Here is a 22,585-nt window from a genome sequence, read left to right on the forward strand (position 1 = left end):
GTATAAGTCAATTCATGTCTACATTTACGGTTAAAATTTAATATGGAATGTAATCATTTACTTTAATGCAATTTCTATTTGTAGCCATCAACAAATTTGATTTGTAAAATGTACATCAAGGACGTTTGTCATAAAATGATCAGTATTTTAAAACGATCTTCGTCTTGTCAATGATCTTTGTAATGTGTTCAATGCTTGGAGGCAGTCATTACATTTAAATTTTGCCAACACTAATAATAATCTAGCTTGTAAAATCACAATAAATGTGATCTCCTAATTGCAGATATTTTGTGCCTGCGTTTGTGGTATATTCTTAATCTTAACTGTGAACACATTAGGAGGATGAACTGGGAAGGGGAAGTTGCGCACCAAAATCTTGGAAATGGCATGGATTTATGGAAGGCTAAATCAGACCAGGCCAAAAGGTGGCACGGTTATAGGAGAAGCACAGCTTTTTCCCATTACTTTATATTCTTATCTCATTTCTTCTTTATTCGGGGGCGAAGAAAATCAGGAACAGAATGTTCGATCACACTGTAGAACTGTGTGGTAATGCACATTAGTGACTGTAAAGAATGGTATGGTAAAACAACCGAAGACACATCATAGAAGTCAAACTTTAACCTTGAAAGGTGATTTACCTCGCAAAATGGCTGCTTTTATCAACGGTATTGTGAGAAATCCAAACCATCTAGTCTCCGTCTTTTTCTTTCAATATGGCTGCTTTTATCAATGATATTGTGAGAACTCTGAACCATCTAGTCTCCATCTTTTTCTTGCAATATGGCTGATTGTATTATAAAAGTATTGTGAGAACTCGAAACTATCCAGCCTCCATCTTTTTTTTTGCCTTATTTTTTGCTTTCTTTATCCACATTTGGGGGCATTATTTTTTAGCTCTGACATTTAGGCACTCTGCAGAGCGCTGTGTGCTTCTATATATACAGGCAAGAACATATGTAAACACTGGCGCAATGCACTTGTGCTGCTGGGCACTCTTGTGTCTCTACCCACCGTGCACAACACTGATCCACAGGCCAATCTTGCAGTTAGCAGTTAATAATTTAAACACAAAGGATTAACACCCAACCCCCGAACTTACAAACCTTATAAAAATAGCCCCGATATTTCACATTATGCAACAGGACATGCCAACCCCCTCCTACCCACCCTGTGTACATCCCTCAGAAATCATTCCAACCCCCCAAGAGCCGAATAATAGGGCACTGCCCTAAATAGGGGTTCAGTACAGAACGCAGCTCCTCTTTTCAACCCTCTCTTCATGTAGCAGTCTGTAGTGTGTGTGCTGTATGCGTGTGTTTGTGTGTAAACATATTTAACCCCTTAAATACATTCAGCATTAAAAACCCTTAATATATTTCTATGGAACTCTTTCCTGCCCAGGAAGCTACACACAACCCTAGGCATTCAAGTACGGGTCTACGATTCTTGGGTGGTGCAGCTAAGCAGGATTTCAGGAGTAGGGTTATCATTAAGCTAATAACAACTGTTATGTCTTGCAATGTCCCGCAAGGACCAATGTAAACTCCCAACATCATTGTCAGCTGTACTATTATTTGATGGTAACCCAACTCCTGTGTGCTTTATTTCCCATCTCGGAGAGAGAGATGTCCCTGCTGCAGGCTCCATACTGGGTGGCAGGCGCAGGGTGGAGTCAGGGTCATCTTCTGGCCAGGCAGACAAGGAAAGAAGAAGGGCGGCTGGTTAGCTTTTTGGGATAATTCCTGGGGGGGCAAAGTGAGGGAGAAGACACATGCGAGAAAGAGAGAGAAAGAGTGCAAATAAAAAGAGGCAATATAAAAAACCATGTGATAAAAGAAAAAAAGGGAAGAAAAACAGAAGTGAGGTCATAAGAAGATGTATTAGAGAGGTGAAATGGCAAACAAACATATAGAACAGGAAAGGAGAACCATTAGTTTAGGAAGCTGGAACCAAGCAGGCAGCATCCAATAACGATTGTGCTCCGAGCTCTCTATATACATATTTATAGCTTTATATACATAAACATTCAGTATTCCGGCTATCAAATGATGCACTTCTATCTTTAGTACTAATACTGCAGGTACAAGGGTGTGCAAGAATATATACACACGTATATATGTATTTACATGGCAGAATAAATATATATATATATGTATATGTAAGATAAATCCATAATTCATAGTGTGGTAATATCTACAATCTGGCATGACATGGAGGGTGAACGAGAACCCAAATCTCAGAGCTTATTTGTGCATTTGGCTCCAAAATGGAGATGATGGTACAAAAAATGATTTGCAATTGACAAGGTGATGGTCTCATCCCAAGGCTGTGAGATAAATAATTATCAAGACAATTGCACCTCATTGTATGTTCATCAATTATCTGTTGATTTTGAAATGGCGATGGAAATACAGTCCCAGTGATCAATGTCATTGCTGAAATATGTTCCATAACAAATAATCATGCTGAGATCTGTAGCTCCTCAATTGTTGGAAAAGCTACAGATTTCTAGCGTACATGTTTTCTGAAGACATACATAGGAAAATCGCACCTTCCTGTCACTATAATACTACTACCACCTGTAAACCACTGAACTGTGACAGTAAAAGTTCTCCATGTTTTTTTTGTTTTTCTGAAAGTCCTTAATGGGTTATGTTGGGTATGTTCAACCAGCACAAAAAAAAAAAAATGTCACAAGAGTGTATTTTACAGGCCAAAATCCTATCGTATCACTCTGTGACACTGCCATCTTGTGTTCACTGAGTATATTGCAGGGCATACTCCCTGTGGTATCATTGGGCTTTAGTGACATCTTGAGGTCACAGCAGGAATATTCCTCTGTTATGTGCCCTGTTTGCTAGGAGAAGCAGTGACAGGGGTCTCCTGAGTGATGACGGGGCTGGTTTTCCTGCTTTTTTCCTTCCCGCTGGCTCCCAGGGGCCCCTGTTCCTTATTATCAGTCGAACGCTGCTTGCTGTGGGGCCCAGGGGCGGGAGAAGCGTGACCATTCTTCTCGTCTGAAAAAAGTTGTTTAAGTACGTCAAAGAAGTTACTGATTGGGCGGCCTAGAGATAGAGAGAAAAACAGGGAAGGGAGAGAGGAGGGGAAGGGTAAGAGACAGGCAGAGAGAGAGAGAGAGAGAGAGAGAGAGAGAGAGAGAGAAAGGAAGAAAGACAGAATGGAAGAGAGTTGGGGAGAATTAAAGTATGCCCATCACTTAAATGAAAGCAGCCATTCTTTTCAATGTGACATCCTTGCTTTTCGCTGGGTTCCTTGATTGCATTCCTAATGATGTCACCAGATTCTGAAAAATTGAACAGGTTTCTTTTTCAGGACCATGGCTGCCTCCATGTAATGACAGGTGCACTTTACAGAAGGGATGAAGAAGAAATTGTGTGAGGGGTGGGTGAGATGCAGAGGAAGTGGTGCGAGCAAGAGTGACGAGGAGCAAGCAAATTAAAATAAATTAAAATAATTTAAATACTGGATTGGTGTAAGCAAAAAAGGTAAGGGAACATAATATTCTGCTCTATAAAATATAGTAAGTTGAAAGGCAGCACAATAGTAAATAGTGGTCATATTTTAGATGTGAATGTACAGTAAAACCTTGGTTTGAGAGTAACTTGGTTTGAGAGCGTTTTGCAAGACAAGCAAAATGTTTTAATACATTTTGCCTTGATATACAAGCGATGTCTTGATATAAGATTAACGTCATGTCACAACTGAGTATAAAAAAAGAAGAGAGGAGCCTCTAAGTGTAGCAATATGGTTACATTTAATGAAGGTACAACATTTAGCAACTTATTGCCACACTTAGAGGCGCCTCTCTTCTCTTTTATGCCCTGTAAAAAAATGCTTTGATTTACAAGTGCTTTGGATTACAAGCATGTTTCTGGAACGAATTATGCTCACAAACCAAGGTTTTACTGTACATTAGAACATAATAATGTATAGGGAGGGAGCTACATCTTTTAAGACTAGCCTGACAAGTATAGGTTTAATTCTATATAATCAATTTTAAATAAGTTATTCACTTTCAAAATAAATAACCATTAACGCTCACAGAAGAGTATTTTACTAACATTATTGCTTTGGGAATATTCCATTAACATTTTTATTTCATAAGTCTTTATATAACAGCTGAATTGTCCTACTTTATTTACAGCATTGAAAATGGTGACTGTAATTAGGAAATGATTTACTTTTTTTTTTAGAACTGAGCAGGTACTGCTATTTAATTGTATTTATTTTTGTTACCAGAGAGGCTGCTATTTAATTTAGTTTTTTGTTAAATGATGATATATATATATACACACACAGTATCTCAAAAAGATGAGTACACCCCTCACATATTTGATTATACCTTTTCATGTGACAACACTGAAGAAATGACACTTTGCTACAATGTACTGTAGTGAGTGTACAGCTTGTATAACAACAGTGTACATTTGTTGTCCCCTCAAAATAACTCAACACACAGCCATTAAAGTCTAAACCGCTGGCAACAAAAGTGAGTACACCCCTAAGTGAAAATGTCCAAATAGGGCCCAAGTAGCGATTTTCCCTCCCTGGTGTCATGTGACGTATTAGTGTTACAAGGTCTTAGGTGTGAATGGGGAGCAGGTGTGTTAAATTTGGTGTTATCGTGCTCACTCTCTCATTCTGTTCACTGGATGTTCAACATGGCACCTCATGGCGAAGAACTCTCTGAGGATCTGTTTCTCTACAAAAAGATGGCCTAGCCTATAAGATTGCCAATACCCTGAAACTGAGCTGCAGCATGGTGGCCAAGACTATACGGCTGTTTTATAGGACAGGTTCCAAAAAAACAAAAAAGTTTAGTGCACGTGCTCAGCATCATATCCAGAGGTTGTCTTTGAGAAATGGACGTATAAGTACTGCCAGCATTGCTTGAAGGGTTGGGGGGTAAGCCTATCAGTGCTCAGACCATATGCTGTTCACTGCATCAACTTGGGCTGCATGGCTGTCATCCCAGAAGGAAGCCTCTTCTAAAGAGGATGCACAAGAAAGCCCACAGTTTTGTAAAGACAAGCAGACTAAGGACATGGATTACTGGAACCATGTCCTGTGGTCTGATGAGACCAACATAAACTTATTTTGTTCAGATGGTATCAAGCGTGTGTGGCGGCAACTAGGTGAGGCGTTCAAAGACAAGTGTGTCTTGCCTACAGTCAAGCATGGTGGTGGGAGTGTATGAGTGCATGAGTGCTGCCGGCACTGGGAAGCTTCAGTTCATTGAGGGAACCATGAATGTCAACATGTACTGTGACATACTGAAGCAGAGCATGATCCTCTCCCTTCAGAGATTGGGCCACAGGGCAATATTCCAACATAACGACTCCAAACATACCTTCAAGATGACCACTGCCTTGCTAAAGAAGCTGAGGGTAAAGGTGATGGATTGGCCAAGCATGTCTCTAGACCTAAACCCTATTGAGCATCTGTGGGGCATCCTCAAATAGAAGGTGGAGGAGCGCAAGGTCTCCAACATCTACCAGCTCCGTGATGTCGTCATGGAGGAGTGGAAGAGAACAACAACCTATGAAGCTCTGATGAACTCTATTCCCAAAAATGTTAAGGCAGTGCTGGAAAATAATGGTGACCACACAAAATATTAACACCTTGGCACCAATTGGGACATTTTCACTTGGGGGTGTACTCACTTTTGTTGCCAGCAGTTAAGACATTAATGGCTGTGTGTTGAGTTATTTTGAGGGGACAGCAAATTTACCCTGTTATACAAGCTGTACACTCACTACTTTACATTGTAGCAAAGTGTAATTTCTTCAGTGTTGTCACATGAAAAGATATAATAAAATATTTACAAAAATATGAGGGGTGTACTCACTTTTGTGAGATACTGTGCGCGTGTGTGTGTATATATATATATATAAAATTAATCCGTTTTTTTTTTATATTAGCTGATTTTAAATTCCAGCACAGTGGAACTTAACTTGGATGAGATGGAGGTTGTGTTGCAGTGCCCAGTCAGTTTAACACTAAAGTAAATGGAGTGAGAAGAGTGATAATTCCACCATGATGGTCATTGTTCAGTTAGCAAAGGGTATTACTGAACTACAATGGGGAAAACTATTGTCACTGACATGACATGGGTGTCTATATCCTAAGAATGGCTGAACAAAATGACTAATCATTTGGGAGGTAAGAGTTCACAGATATGTAGTTTTAACTATGTTTAGCTGGTTGCCTAGGGTTCAGTTTTACTAAACTACCATTATATAACATTTTGTAGCTTTTTAATATATTTCGATTTTGTAATTAATTTTATTTTTAAATTATTACTGTTGCAAATAATTACTTTTTAATCAATTCATGTCGTATTACTGTATACAGATGTAAGAAAAAGTTTGGATTGCTGCTTGGATGGCTTCTAAGATCTAAATTAGGGTAATGAAAAAAAAATGTCTTACTCAACAAGCAACAATCCCAACATTTTTCATTACTATATCTTTATTAAATAGATGGTTTAAACAATCAAGGTCATTCAGGAAAATGTACCTTTAAAAAAAAAAAAAAGGTCATTCAGGAAAACTAGTGTATGAACCCTTTAGGGTAATGACATCTTGAAAAAAGGTAATTGGCATTACTTAATCAGTTCAGGGGTGGGCTTTCCATGTTCTGCTTTATATGAAAATAATCATTTTGAATACCTTCTCTTCATACCAGAATTTCAGAGGACATTTCAGGATAATTTTAGGTTTAGTAAAGTTGTCCTTTAAGTTTTCCCCTGGGTCCTCTTAATTCGCATGTGTTCACACGTCCATCAATTTATCAGGCCTCGTACACACGACTGTTTTCCTTGACAGAATCCATCAAGAAACTTGGTGGCAGAGCTTTTTTGCAGAGGAAAACGGTCGTGTTTATGTTTTTCATCGAGAAAACTGTCGAGGAACTCGACGAGAAAAAAAGTTCTCTTTTTCCTCAACGGGAGTCTCAATTTCCTCGTCGTGTTCCTCATCGGGCTGGTTTTCGACGAGAAACACGTTCATGTGTATGCTAAGAAACCCGCGCATGCTCAGAATAAAGTATGAGGTGGGAGCGCACCTTCGGTAAAAGTAGCGTTTGTAATGGAGATAGCACATTTGTCACGTTGTAACAAATCATCTCTTACCAAACCTTTACTTAACACGCAGTAACATGAGATTAGCAAAAGCAGCCCCAAGGGTTGTGCCAGTGGAATCGAACTTCCCCTGCCGTTGTATGTGTTGTACGTCACCGCGTTTGAGAACGAGGAGATTTTGTCTTGACAGTGTGTACGCAAAATAGTCTTGTCAAGTTTCTCCACAAGCCTGACAAGGAACTCGTCGAGGAAAATGATGTTTCATTTACGATGAGTTCCTCGGTCGTGTGTACAGTTAACCGATGAAGCTGACTGATGGTCAGTCGTGCCTACACACCATCGGTTAAAAAAACGATCGTGTCAGAACGCGGTGACGTAAAACACAACGACGTGCTGAAAAAAACTAAGTTCAATGCTTCCAAGCATGCGTCGACTTGATTCTGAGCATGCATGGATTTTTAACCGATGGTCGTGCCTACTAACGATCGTTTTTTTTCTATTGGTTAGGTATCCATCAGTTAAATTTAAAACAAGATTGCTTTTTTTTAACCTATGGATAAATAACCGATGGCGCCCACACACGATTGGTTTGGTCCGATGAAAACGGTCCATCAGACCGTTCTCATCGGTTTGACCGATCGTGTGTACGCGGCATAAGGAAGGTGTCTGGGAAGGTAACTTCACTAAAAGTTGTCATTTAAAGGCTAGAGCAGATTTTTGGGGCTAAGGTGTATACATAAAAAAATTATACTTTGTCAAAGTCTAATAATGGATCGACTTTCAAATATACAACATACAAAGACCCCAAAGAAAGGAACTGATCATGGGTGGAATTTTTTATTTATTTTTTAAATATATCATTACTGAAAAATCAAAGCTTTACCCAGTTTTTATATTAGAACAAAACAAAAATAAATTATAATTTATAATAATACAAAATATTATAAAGCTTACATTTTGATATACATACTGCATAAAGCTTTTTTTGATGTTTCAGTATTGATATATTTTGAACAAATTGTTTTTTGGTTTTCCATGATTTAGCCTTTTCTTTGGGACATTAGGCTTTTGGATGTTGTTTTCTGATGCTTGTCGCACTGCAGAGAATTGAATAAAGATTTTTTTAGAGATGTGGGACCCCCATCAGTCTCCAATCAGGAACACTGTGTTCAGATGGAATAATACTATTAATATTCTTCCTGCTGTGGCATGATCTGAAGTAGATTACTTAATCGAAGCATACAAAAAAACTAAAATATGAACAGATCTGTATACAGGAATAGGCCAAAATGCCTAATCGTGTGTAAGTCTGACCCGCAGGTAGAAAAAGCATTTGCTTGTTTTATTGTTATTTATAAATGAAATTGATTGTTTAAACCTGTTTTTCTACTGGTGTTCTAGTTCTATTTCTAAGAGGCAGAAAAAGGCCGTTATCAGTCCTTTCAATAATGTCTCCTTAACTATGTTTTGCTCTGCTTTGCTGAGAGCCAGTATTGATAAATCAAGCCCCATGTGTTTTTGTTATACAAGGCTGTCTTTATTTATAACTAGGAGTTAGATGAAGTTTAGAAGTCATTTTAGCGGACTTAAAATTTTCAGAATTCAGACAGTTTTTTCACGGTTGTATGTAACTACACTAAATATTAACATATTAATGAGCTATGGAATAGCTTCTGGTTTCCATGAAGTTGTGTCCTGTCATCTGATCAATATTATCTGCAGTGATCTTTAGTTTATCTGTGCTGATATTTACATAATAGAAATTATAAAGAAAATAAACATAAAAACACAAATTACAGATAGTATATAAAGCTCCTGCTAATGTAAATTTGTTTCCTACTATTCACTTGGAGATGACATTTTTGTAGGATGAACCAGTGCTTGTAAAAATATAATTAAACATATACACTCTAGTTGTCTAGAGTGTTTTGCATGCCAGTTTGATTCAATATTTCACCCAATTGCTCACCTTGTGTAGTTGGCTTTTGACAAGTCTCATGTCCAGGCTCTACTCCTGACTTTTTCCAGTTCTGTTGAACTTAGTCCCAAAGTCAGCAGAAGAGCACATTTGTAAAGCACACTGCTATTTTTTTTTTTTTTGGGTTTAAATAGCAAGTTTTAGAGCCGGTTCACACTGGGGCGGCACGACTTCGGGGGCGACTCGGCCAGGCACCATGAAGACGACATCTAAGGCGACTTGCAAAATGACTTCTGTATAGAAGTCAATGCAGGTCGCCCCGAGTCGCCCCCGAAGTAGTACAAGAACCTTTTTCTAAGTCGGAGCGACTTGCGTCGCTCCTATTAGAACGGTTCTATTCACTAGAATGGGACGCGACTTGTCAGGCGGCTGCGTCGCCTGACGAGTCGCCCCAGTGTGAACCGGGTCTTAGTTTAATTGCTGTTTTTCCATTTGTTCTTTATCATTTTTTTTCTGCTTATTAATATAATGTTTTATTTTTTTACAGCAGCAGTCCAGCCATACCACTGCTTCTCCAAAAGAAAACCACACATTTATAGTTTTTTATACCACTGGTTTTATATTTATTTATATAATATATATATATGCACACACATAAATATATATATATATACACAGACACACACACACACATGTATATATATATATATATATATATATATATATATAGATGTAGATGCATCTTGTAAAATTATCATATATCATGAAAAAGTTAATTTATTTCTTAGATTCAATTCAAAAAGTGAAACTCATATATATATTTATTACACACAGAATGATATATAGAGTGATATATTTCAAACATTTCTTTCTTTTAATTTTGATAAGTAGGGCTTACAGCTTTTAAAAACTCAAAATTCACTATCTCCGAAAATTTTAATATTACATAAAACCAATAAAAAAAGGATTTTTAATACAGAAATGTTGGCAGTGTGGCATGATCAGCCTGTGGCACTGCTGAGGTGTTATGAAAGTCCAGGTTGCTTTGATATTGGCCTTCAGCTCGTCTGCATTGTTGGGTCTGATGTCTCTTATCTTCCACTTGATAATACCCGCAGATTCTCTATGGGGATTAGGTCAGGCGAATTTGATGGCCAAACAAGCATAGTGATACCATGATCATTAAACCAGGTATTGGTACTTTTGGCAGTGTGGGCAGGTGCCAAGTCCTGCTGGAAAATGAAATCCGCATCTCTATAAAGCTGGTCAGCAGAGGGAAACATGAAGTGCTCTAGATTTTCCTGGTAGAGGGCTGTGCTGACTTTGGACTTGATAAAACACAGTGAACCAACACCAGCAGACAGGCATGCTTGAAATATATCACTCTGTGTGTAATGAATGTATATAATATATAAGTTCCACTTTTTTAATTCAATCACTGAAATAAATTAACTTTTTGGTGATATTTGTACCCCAGCAGCTCGATCGTACCACTGCTTCTTAATATAATGTGTATTCTTTTTTACAGCAGCAGTCTGGCCATACCTCTGATTCACATGCAAACATGTATTTTTCTTAGTTTTTTTGTGTTTTTTTTGTTTTTTTTTTACAGAGGCAGTGCAGCCATATCACTGATTTTTAATATAGTTTTTTTTTTGTAGTAGTAGCAGCAGGGGTGGACTATACTGATGGGTTTTAAATGAGCTCCTAATGCCGCATACACACTTTTGCCCAGCCAAATCTCATCGGAATTCCGACGGAATTTCATCTGAGAAAAATAGAACATGTTCTATATCTAAACTCCGATGGAATTCATCGGAATTTACGATGAAAAAACTCTGATGGGGCTACACACGATCGGAATATCCGATGGAAAAAGTCTGTCAAACTTTTTCCATTGGAAATTCCGATCGTGTGTACAAGGCATTAGTCTCAGCCTGAACTGGTATACAATGTAGTAGGGTCTATTCACAAATATTATCACACTGTCCCTCACTAGCTGTATGGTGATAATTGTGAGGTTCTATTAGCTGTCTATTGAAGAACGCAGAGAATGGAACTATTTGAAGTGGCGATAAACTAGCCATTTTAAGAAATAATTTTTTCTTTTTTAAATACTGACTCCACATCTATGCTTTATTATTTTTAAGATGTTTGTCCAGTGCAGCCTCACCCATACCTATTGGAGTATGAGAGAGACCTACACAGTGCAAGGTCATAAGAGCATTTGCACTTAGATTGAGCAAATTCTTATTGGGCAGCGTTGCTCATAGCTTTCATGTTTGCTTTCATTTTCTAACCTGCGCCAAGGAAATTACAAAAACAAACTCTCTGCTATGGGTGTCCCATTCATTTAAATTAGGTTTGGTATTGTGAATTGGTTGCACAGCAGTAATAGCACTGGTTCTTCACCATATTGGTATGATCAATCTTGGTTCATTCTATAAAGCTGTCATATCCAGAATAGCCAGGCGACAAGTACTTCTAGAAAACAGAAAGCAGCTGCACCAGCACAGCTCAGTAAAACATAAGGAATATGGTAAAGTGAGGAGGACAAAAGAAAGGTTAGAAGACATAGGAGAGGAGCAGTAAGAGAGATAGATGTTGCTTGCGCAAGAGGCACTGATATGAAGAGACAGCCAAAGACAGATATGAGACAATATGACAGTTACAGATGAAGACAAATCATTCAGAGTATTCTGTGCATGGAACATTTTACAAGCAATCTATCAGCTTCGTTGTCATAGAAAGCTGCAATATGCTGTAGTGTTTAAAGGCATTGAGCTGAATGACAGGTGGACACATGAAGCGATTAGAGGCGTGAGAGAAGGAAAGACTTACATTAGAGTGTTGGCAATGAAAAAAGCAGCAAATGGGGTGAAGAAAGCAGAGCAGGAGCCGATTATATAGTGTGTCTTGTTCAAGCCTGCAAAGGATTCTGGGATATGTGGCATTTGTGGATTCAAAGGTAGAGTAACAAGTGTGCAGTGTAAACCTGGCCATACACTTTACAGTCTGATTGTGCAATCTCTGTACTTTGATAAAACTGTCTTGTGATGGTCTATCTACCTCTGTACTTAGTTAAAACTATGCTATAATATGGCCTACAAATACAATCCAATTTGTATGTATTTAAGCCCTTGTGCTATAAAGATATTGGTTGATGTAAGGGCTGATTCACACCATACCGCCCAGCAGTGCATAGCACATAACACTGTGCACTGCTTTGCAGAGTGTTGGAATGCATTGCAGGCCTAGTTTTTTCTTTTCTCAATTTATATGTACTGCTGCAGTGCACTGTGATATGTTACAGTGCACTGTATAGCGCTGTGATAAACTTGCAGCATGTTGGTATGAAGATCCCTATACAAAGCAGGACTTTTTCCCTTGTCTGTTGGGAATGCATTGGTCAACCCTACCCAACCGGCCTTGTGTGAACCAGCCCTAAATGAGTTTGTGCAATTAGATTGTAATGTATGTGGCCAACTTATGTGAGGAAATCAAATTAATATCTTTAAAACAAAAAGGTTCCAAAGCCAGCAAATCATATGGGTAGAAGGGCAAAGTAATGTTTCTGTTGCACACATAAATGTGTAATGCTTTGTTCTGCGTATTATCTTTGTATCTGGATAGGAAGGGACTCATGAGTATTAAACTATAACATCTGTTTTAACTCATCTTTCTATACGGATGGCATGTGTGTTCTTAAAATAAAAACTATGGCCCAAACGCAACAATAAAGGAATGTTATTTGCAGGTGAACTAACTTCAAAGATATTTTGAGAATGCAGTAAATTCTGCAGTCACAAATGGCCAATGTGTAAGAGTGAATATGATATGTAATTGAATTGTCCACCTTTGTTGTATCAAAACTTACAGAACAGACTAAATCCTCTATCGTTTTTCTGTTCCAGTTCACATTATTGTGCTGAAGTGTATCTATAACCTACATGCAGTGCAAGCAAAGTTTAGACCAAGGATCTCCAAACTATGGCCCTCCAGCGGTTGTGGAACTACACTTCCAGTGAGGCATTGTAAAACTCTGACATTCACAGACATGACTAGGCATGATGGGAATTGTTGTTTCTGAACAACTGGAGGGCCGTAGTTTGGAGACCCCTGGTTTAGACGATAAAGAGTTTTACTGGAAACCACTGAATGTGTAAGGCCCCGTACACACGACCGAGGAACTCGAAGGGCAAAACTCATCGTTTTGCTCGTCAGGTTCTGTGTGAAGCCGCCAAAGATCTCGGCGAGCCAACTTTCCTCATTGAACAACGAGAAAATAGAGAACATGTTCTCTATTTGGCTCGACGAGGAACTCGTCGGCTTCCTCGGCCGAAAGTGTACACACGGCCGGGTTTCTCGGCAGAATTCAGCTCCGATCGAGTTTCTGGCTGAATTCTGCCGAGAAACTCGGTCGTGTGTACGGGGCCTAAAACAGTTGCAAGCACAAAGACACAGGCAAAAGATACACTTTATACAAATACGGGTCACTTTGTTTGTAGTCCTAAACACTGGGCCATACTATATAATCAGGCCCAGCTACAATTTTTATGAATATGTGAAATTTGCATGTGTTGATAAAACATGTGATTATGAAATGACTTTGTTGCCCAGGACAAGCAACATGAGAAGGATTCAGATTGCTGCTTCCATAGCAGAAGTATAAAGAACACTTATTTCAATTATCCATTAGGCCTCATTTATAAAAAATGGAGGAAAATGAAAGAGCATTGCTATCCACAACAACCAATCAGATTTCTGATGGGTTTTTCTACTGCTCGTCATACTTCCATTTTTCCTCTCCTCCAGTTTTATACAAGGAGCCCTTTTGGGGAAGACTATCTTCGCATTCATGTTTCAAGTGCTGGGCCAAAACAGTAATACTTTGTGTCCACATAAACTGTAAGGACAATGTAAGTGTTATGTGATGGAACTCACTGCTGACATGTTTTTTGAAGGAAATGAAATGAGGGCTAGAAGCCATGACCAGTGGAGTGACCAAAATGGAGAAGACTAAAGTCATCATGTAGAAGCAAAAAGATGACAAGGGAATGAAAATGAAGGCGCAACATTAACAGAAGGGAACACTAAGTGGATGATAAAAAGACACAAAAAGAAAACCTGGAACCTTATGAGGAAGAGTGAAAGAGAGAAGAGACAGAGAGACAGGGGTGGGCACAATAGGACAGCCGCATGTGTTAAGAAGAAAATTACTGACTACTAAATTTAATGTTCCCCGATTAGATTAGGCATCTGCTGAGAAAGCAGTCTTACCCCAGCAAAACTGGGCTGGGCATTGCATGTTTCTTGGATACAAGATTTTCTGTGCTACCAGCTGAAGCTGGAAAAATATGGCAGCCAAGCAAGCCAAAAAGTTGCAAGCAACTGTACTGACAAGTAGGGGAAGAGGATGAGCGCGGTTGAGCCACTTTCCATCACAGCTGGTTTCAGTCTGTAATTGTGGGAATCGATTAATGTCATAATATCATTTAATAAAGAAAATGGACATATAGGCATCCAAATCTAAATATAGCTATAAGAAAAAAAGCCATCAAGCCATTGGAAGTTTTTAAAACTCTTAAAATGTGATCCTATCTTTATCTAAGTCATAAAAAAGGTAACTTCTAAAGTTAGTTTTAGAAAACATCATAAAACATTGGAAATTACCATCTCTATGTTAAAGAAATGTTTTTTTTCAAAGGCAAGGTCACCGATGGATAAAGTATGTTAGCCAGCTAGTTACGACATCCTTGATCAATCACTTTCCATATCTGTTAATCAGACCTGTGCCGGATCTAGGAGACATTCCTGTATCAAAAATATGTATTCTTGGGAAGACTTGCTTGAAAGCCTCCTTCAGATATTATTATGGAATTCCAGTTGGAATGTAGTCAGTATTCTAACTTTTGAGCCATTTTGCTTTCGATTTACTCCTGTGTTTATGTGATCCAACTTTCTGAGTTCCAGATCACAAACTCAAAACCTGAGGGCCAAATCCACAAAGATCGTGCCTAACGTAAATTTTTCCATTTACGTTACACTGCCTTAAAATTTCTACCTAAGTGCCCGATCCACAAAGCACTTACCTAGAAATTTTGGGCTGTGTAACTTAAATTCCGCCGGCGCAAGGCGTTCCTATTGTAATGGGGGCGATTCCCATTTAAATTAGGCACGCTCCCGTGCCGGCCGTACTGCGCATGCTTGTGACGTCATTTTCCCGACGTGCATAGCGCGAAATTACGTTACGTCGAGCTTTGTGGATTGCGACGGGTCAATAAAGTTGTGTCGGGAAAAAAAAAGATACGGCGGGAAAAAAATAATTAAAAATTAAAAAAAAATTGCGTCGCTGGACAGAAAGGTCTGCTTTTACATGGTGTACTAACTTTACACCTTGTAAAAGCAGCCCTAATTTTGCGTATGCAAACTAAAACTTACGGAGAAAAAACGAAGCTGAAAAGCTTCATGGATCTCCGTAAGTGCTAATTTGCATACCCGAGGCGGCATTTCGACACGAAATGCCCCCAGCGGCGGATGCGGTACTGCATCCTAAGATCCGGCAGTGTAATTCAGTTACACATGCCGGATCTTCTGCCTAACTATGGAAAACTGATTCTGTGGATCAGTTCCATAGTTAGGAACAGGGATACGACGGTGTAACAGCAGTTACGCCGTCGTATCCCTTTTGTGGATTTGGCCCTGACATTTTACTAGAAAATATCATACTACAAATTGAAATGTATTGATCCTTATGTTTTTGCAAGCTATCCAGCCTCTAAAGCAGCCCCATAACATCCCACCATTCTTCACAGTTGGTATATTGCTTTTGTACTGGAATGTGGTGTATTGTATTCTCCAAACCTAATGCTGATTGTATACTCATGTCATGTATACATGTGTTTTAAAGTGTAAGATATGCCTCCAGATTCTAAGCAGCCACACTAAAGTTCTTTGTCATCTGTCTCAGAAGTGTACCTCACACCCCCACACTAAACGTTGTACACAGCCTCCTCCTAGAAAGAGCAGCATTGTGCTGAATTTCCCTTATTTATACTCTGCCTTGCTGACCGTAGATATATGGAGTCTCACACCTTTAAAAAATCATTTGTAATCCTTTCCAATCCTATGAGTTTCAGTAATTCTTCTGAGATCTTCTAAAAAAAAAAATTCAATCAGACCGTACTGCACATCAGTAGAACCATGTTGTAAAAATAAACAGGTAAATATATTTTTTTATTTTTACAGCAGAGCAGGCCAATTCTACACCTTAGTCGACTAGAACACCTTACCCATTGATTGAAATACTTGACTCTCAATACATTGTTGTCAATCTCTCATTCTCCCCAAGGTTCATCTACTTTTTTCATCAATGACCTTGATTATTAAAAGCATTTTTTAACATAGATATCATAATGTAAAATCTTGTGAAAGTTGTTAGTTTAGTAAAATTGTATTGACAAATACAGATCTGATCACAATAAAACCATTTGTGAAAAAATTCTGATGTTTCCTAAGGTTCAGCAACATTTACTCACGGCTGTACTTACACTACATGGACAAAGTTTGTGGGCACCAGACCATATTCATGGACATTAAAGTGGTTGTAAACCTTTCCATATACCCAGTGAAGGGACTATCCTCAGGTGATACACAGAGATTAAACAAATCCTCCTACACAAGTTGTATCTGTCTATCTGCAGTCTTCTCTACAAACATTCATTTAAAGTCCTAAATTTTTAAGCTTGGCTAAGAGTTCAGAAAAAGGGGGAGGAGAGCCTAATTTACACTCTGCGAGGGGGAGGAGAGCTCTGAGAGCTGATTGGAGGCAAGAGACACCCCTCTTTACACATGAACAAAACTGGGGCTGTTAATCAGCTGGAGCTCCCTCCTCGTCACCGTTTTTCTCTTGGTGTCAGGAAAATTTGTCAGAAGTAATTCATGCTGATGGCAGAGGAATGAAGCAGCAGACAGAAATTACACTTATGCCGCATACACGCGGTCGGACTTTTGACCGGGCAAAACTAAAGTCCGTTGGAAATTCTGATGGAAAAAGTCAGATGGGTCATACACACGGTTGAAATATCCGATGGAAAGCTCCCATCGGACTTTTTCCATCGTTAAATTCCTACCGTGTGTACGCGGCATTAGTACTTTTAATTAAGACAAGTACACACTATAGAAGAATATGCTTTGTTCATATTTAATGTCTGAGGTTTACAACCACTTTAAAATGTAACTTAAGGCAAAACTTATTTTAGATTTCGATACATTGGTTAAAAGTTAGAACCGCTGTCAAGTTTGTATTGCTTTGTGTCTCTATTAGGGAAATTCAAATTTGTTTAATTGTTTATTTTTAATTGTCCTGAGAAAAAATGTCACTGAGATTAAAAGTGAGGGTAAATTCTAAATGTTTTAGCTGTCAAAGAACAAGGGTAATCCTCCAATGGCTATACTGGTTCCTGTGGCAACTGTCTAAGAGTGGATACTGTATCGCTCATATTGCAAAAATATTATTTTAGAAAGTAAAGGTAAATTTCTCTAATGAGACATAGATTAAAAAATAAATAAAAGGTTAACCCTTCTCCACTCTATCCAAAACAAAACAACTGTTTTGGCTTTAAAAAATGTAATATGAGAGCCCCCCTTTTCTTGGCATTGTTAACAACCCCCACTCTTCTGTAAAGGCTTTCCACAAGATTATGGAGGGTGCCTGTGGGAATTTATGCCAATTCAGCCTAGAGGGTATTTTGGAGGCAGGATACTGATATTGGACAGGTTCATTTGACTTACAATCGATGGGCCAATTCTTCTCAAAGGGTGTTCAAGAGGACTGAGATCCGGGCTTTGTGCAGGCCACTTGAGTTCCCCCACACATACTTATGAAACCATTTTATTATGGACTTTACTTCTTGCACAAGAATTTAATAGTTTGGAGAGGTGTCCACATACTTTGTTAATATAGTGTATTACCAATGAAGGCATAGGTATAAACTACGCATATTAGATGCCAATCATCCAACAGATTTCATAGAATTTAGATACTATTTTGGAAGGGGTACAAAAATGGTTACTTAGGGATTAATTCAGCTGAAAATTGTCAATTGATGATCCACGGGTTCTCTGTTTTAAAGAAGCTATATTCTTACTGTGTTTAAACATTACATCGTGTTGTATGTGGAAGAAAAAACATGTTTACAAGCTTGTGTAATATTGTGCAACCATCGTCTGTATTTACAGTATCTACGAAGCCACACAGCCCCTTAATTTTGAGAAACATGGGTGAAATCTGGATATGGACAGAATTCTTTGACATTCCTATAGCGAAGTTAAGCCCCTCTTGTGTAGTGATATGTATGTATAGTAAGAGATGTATATCAGTCTGCATTGGTTGGCGTGTAGTTTAAGGAAAGGGTGGGAATCTGAGGTAAGGAATTGTTATGAGCAGGGGAGTCTGCGTGGGTAGCAAAGGGGGGGAGCGATAGCAATAGCAGCAGAGGTATGAGCACACAGCTGGAGGGTCCTTACCACATTTTGAGAGCTTCCCACTGAGATACTCCATACAGTTATTTGTGTCTGAACAGCACAAGGGGAAAAACAGGGTGGGGGACATGAACCAAACATTCCCACACAAAACGCACACCCCCCACATTTCCACTTTTCCATTACACCATATATGATCTTGTTGCAGTATGTGTGTGACTACTGCAAGCTCTGAGGTAGCATTATAGTGCAAGCTTAAACATGGTGGAAGCAACCATTTTGTGGGAACCTACTTATATGACAATATACATGTCTCAAGTGCACAATGGGACAATTTTTACACTTTAGAACCTTTAACAAACTGTGAGGATCTTGAGAGCTACCTGCTAAAAATCAAATAAATATAACGTGAAAATGGTAGCTGCTGGCACTAATCACACCTCATGTGATTAACATATAAATATAAAATATTGTGCCGCGCTGTCTCTCTACTATTCTGCTAATAGCAGCAGTAATAATAAAGTGCCAATAGTGCAACGATGAAAAATAAAATACAAAAACTAAAACGAAATTGAGGTGTACAAAAAATTATTATCCCATGACACACCTCAAATACATAGAATTTTATCAACAAATGCTTGTAAATATAAGTTTAATAATACTGTTATATAATATATAGTGACTCAAACATGAAACATAAAGTGCTATAGTGCATACAAATTGTGAATATTCTATTCATATAGGGGCAGTTCAACTTATATGGCATAAACATATAATAGTGGCTTCATTGATAGTCATTATATGTTATATAACAGTATTATTATACTTATATTTACAAGCATTTGTTGATATAATTCTATGTATTTGAGGTGTGTGGATTTTTGTTGGTGTAACAAGTGTCACGGGATATGCCACTGTAATAATTTTTTGTACACCTCATTTTAGTTTTTGTATTATATTTTTCATCATTGCACTATTGGCACGTTATTATTACTGTTGCTATTAGCAGAATAATAGGGAGACAGCGCGGCACAATATTTTATAATTATACTTTAGAAATTTTAGCCTGTATGTTCACTGAGAACTTGTCCATAGTTCACGGTGAAAGAACAGACTGCAAATTCATTTAACCCACAAAATGGCTGTATTTAGTGTATAGGTGTGGGAGAACCCATGTCAAAGAATGAAGAGGCTGCCTTTAGTAAATAGATCATCTCAAACTATCTGCCCACACATCGTTCATTTTCTCTTGGAAGTCTGCTGTTCGATAATGTTGTCTATTTTGTGGGGACATTGGGGTAATAAAATAACATACTAGGAAGAAACTATTAAATGTTATGATAATGAGAATGTGAGATGGATTAGAGTCTCCAAGTCAGCCAGTGAAGGTTAGACACAGGAAATGCACACATTACATTGGAATTACATGGCTGCCAACAATGTTCAACTTCTAGGGACACTATTGCTAAATTGCTGTTTTTAAGCTCATTGTGACCATACTGCTTTGGTGAACCGTAGGCCCTGTATACACAAGTGGAACATTTTAAAGTGTCATTACAACCAAAATTCATACTCTTCCTTTAGTAGATACTGGAGAATGAAACCATCTGACAGCTTTTTTTTTTTTATTCCACAAGGACTTTATTGGTTTCCTGCATTTGAGTTCCCAAAACTGTTCTTCCTGCTGGATTTAATTTTTTTTAGCTTAAAGGATCACTAAAGAGAAATAAAAATAAAAAATAACAAACATGTTATACTTACCTCCACTGTGCAGCTCGTTTTGCACAGAGTGGCCCCTGAACCTGGTCTTCTGGGGTCCCTCGGCGGCTGTCTCGGCTTCTCCCCGCAAGAACTCAACACCTTCATGCGAGCGAGCTCGCATGGTGTGGAGTTCCTGCGGGCGCTCTCCCCTGATACAGCCGGCGGCTATTGTCACTCACTGTATCACTCGGTCCTGCACCCCAGCGCGCCTCGTCATTGGATGTGATTGACAGCAGCGTGAGCCTATGGCTGCGCTGCTTTGAATCCATCCACTCTAGCCAATCAACGGCCAGGCTCAGCGGCGAAGAAGATGTCGTGGGCGAGCGCGGGACTTTTGAGGGCTCAGGTAAGTAAAACGGGGGCTCGGGCATTAAGGTGAAAAAACATGAACCTTTAGTGTCCCTTTAAGGAATGAAAATGAGCTTGAGAGTGCTCAGATCCTAATCTGAACCCACCTGTGTGAGCCCGCCAAGAAGCTGTCACCTATACTGGGTTAATCATAAGTGGCCAAGGCACGCCTCGCCCCACAGCTGCACATATACATGCCCCTTTTATACGCGTGGCTGTGGCCCAGTTTGGTGACAGCTTCTTCATGTTGGTTCAACTAGGATCTGAACACAGCTGAGCTTATTCCAATGAAGAATGCAACAGGAAATGTAGGAACCATCAAAGGTGGGCAAGAACACTCAAATGCTAAGGTGGACAGCAACATAAATTATGACAGGGATATCTCAATATATAAAATATGATACTTGGGGCTAGTCCAGCAAGGTCTACCTCCTATTAAAATAGACATTTTGGGTGGTTTGACCCTTTCATTTTTTTTATTTTCTTCATCTATTTTGGAATTAAGCAATGCTATAATAATTCAAAACCCAAAGCTCAAATCACTTTAAATATTATAAGAATTGAATTGAAGTCATGATATAGTTTATTTTTCTTGAAAACCTGGGAAATTTCTAGGAGCTGAAAAATGTTAGTATAACTAAAGGCAAAACTTTTTTTTAGTTTTGGATTGAGTGGAGACGTATTAGAACCCTTGTCAGTTATTATTGCTGTCTGTGCCCCCGTTAGGAATAAGTACCTTCTTTATTTCTCCTGTTTGCCTTATTTTAATAGAGGGGAAATTTTCCAATGGAGACACTAGTTCTGTTAACCTGGGGGTTCCCCAAAGAATTTATTTAATTTGCAAGGATTTCCTCTCATTTCCTGTTTGGTTATGGGACAGGAAGTGAAGGAAAATCTCTGCAATGGGACACAGATGGTGGAAAAAAAATCTGATAGGGGTTATAACCATCCCTAACTCTATCCAAAATGGGAAAAAATAAGGTTTTGCCTATAGTTCTACTTTAAGGTTGTGTGCACACTACCCAGTGGGAGTCGGAAGTGTCAGCACTGCCCATGGCTCCCTTATCTCCCACTCAAAAGCTAACTAAATTTTTCATCCTACACAGGACTTATCGCACTCCCGAGAAATTATTTAAATAGCACCACATGGATACCCCTCTTTGCCCCAAATGTAACGGAGGCCCAGTTAATTTAATTTATATGTTATGAAGATACTCCAAACTCCACCTTTATTGGCGAGGTATTATTACCACTATAAATTCAGTTTTTCAGGCAAACTTGACAGAAGACCCTGGTATCTGCCTTCTAAGTATGGTCGATGAATCCTAGTTGCCTGAAAACACTTTTACACCTATTGTTAGGGTCCTTTTCAGGCCCATAAGCTTATAGCCCCAAAATGGATGTCTCCATATCCACCAACATTGGTTGAATGGAGAATGCAAATAAATGACACCTTATCTAGAGAAAAACTTTTATTTTTACAAAGAAACTGCCCGGCAAAATTCGAAAAGGTATGGGACATGTGGTTAGCTTTCCCAGGCTTGGCCCCCACATCTCTTAATTTGAATAGACTATTATAATAGCCTAGAGGAGCACAGCATGAGCTGTTCTGATGTTCCATCCTCTAATGCTATGTTTTTCTTGTGTGATAGAGCTGTTAAATAGTGATCTCTTAAGATATCCATCAGAGACCATTGAAAATTAGGTATGATTATGGTTTCATTGCACCAGAGAGTGTACAAATGGGATGTTAGTTGTTAGTGTCTTAGCCCATGCCCACAATATCTTTCTCTTTTATTTTTATTTTTCCTTTTGTTTTGTTTTTATTTATGGATTGATGGTCTTAATCTTGCGTGCTTAAAACATCTTAAATTACATCATATTATGTTTTTTTTACACCATTGTTATAATACAAAAAAAATATTGTTTATGCTGGTATTATTCTTATTGCCCACTACGATTAGACTGAT

General features: G+C 38.6%; 1 protein-coding gene across 4 annotated transcripts in view; it reads right to left on the reverse strand.

The window, feature by feature from the left end:
* Nucleotides 1–838: 838 nt before the first annotated feature.
* The window catches only part of BRSK2 (BR serine/threonine kinase 2), a 265,934-nt gene continuing 244,187 nt past the window's right edge, over nt 839–22,585 (reverse strand). For 2 of the 4 annotated variants that reach the window (XM_040328495.1, XM_040328497.1), the window contains exons 19-20: nt 18,552–18,599; nt 839–3,020 (exon numbers count right to left, since the gene is read on the reverse strand). In XM_040328495.1, the coding sequence (XP_040184429.1) occupies nt 2,845–3,020; nt 18,552–18,599 (224 nt within the window). In that variant the 3' untranslated portion in view covers nt 839–2,844. Of the gene's footprint in view, nt 3,069–18,551; nt 18,600–22,585 lie in introns of all 4 variants that reach the window. The other 2 variants (XM_040328498.1, XM_040328496.1) reach the window with 2 other exon arrangements.

Source organism: Rana temporaria, chromosome 11 (assembly GCF_905171775.1).
Source record: "Rana temporaria chromosome 11, aRanTem1.1, whole genome shotgun sequence".
Lineage (NCBI taxonomy): Eukaryota > Metazoa > Chordata > Amphibia > Anura > Ranidae > Rana > Rana temporaria.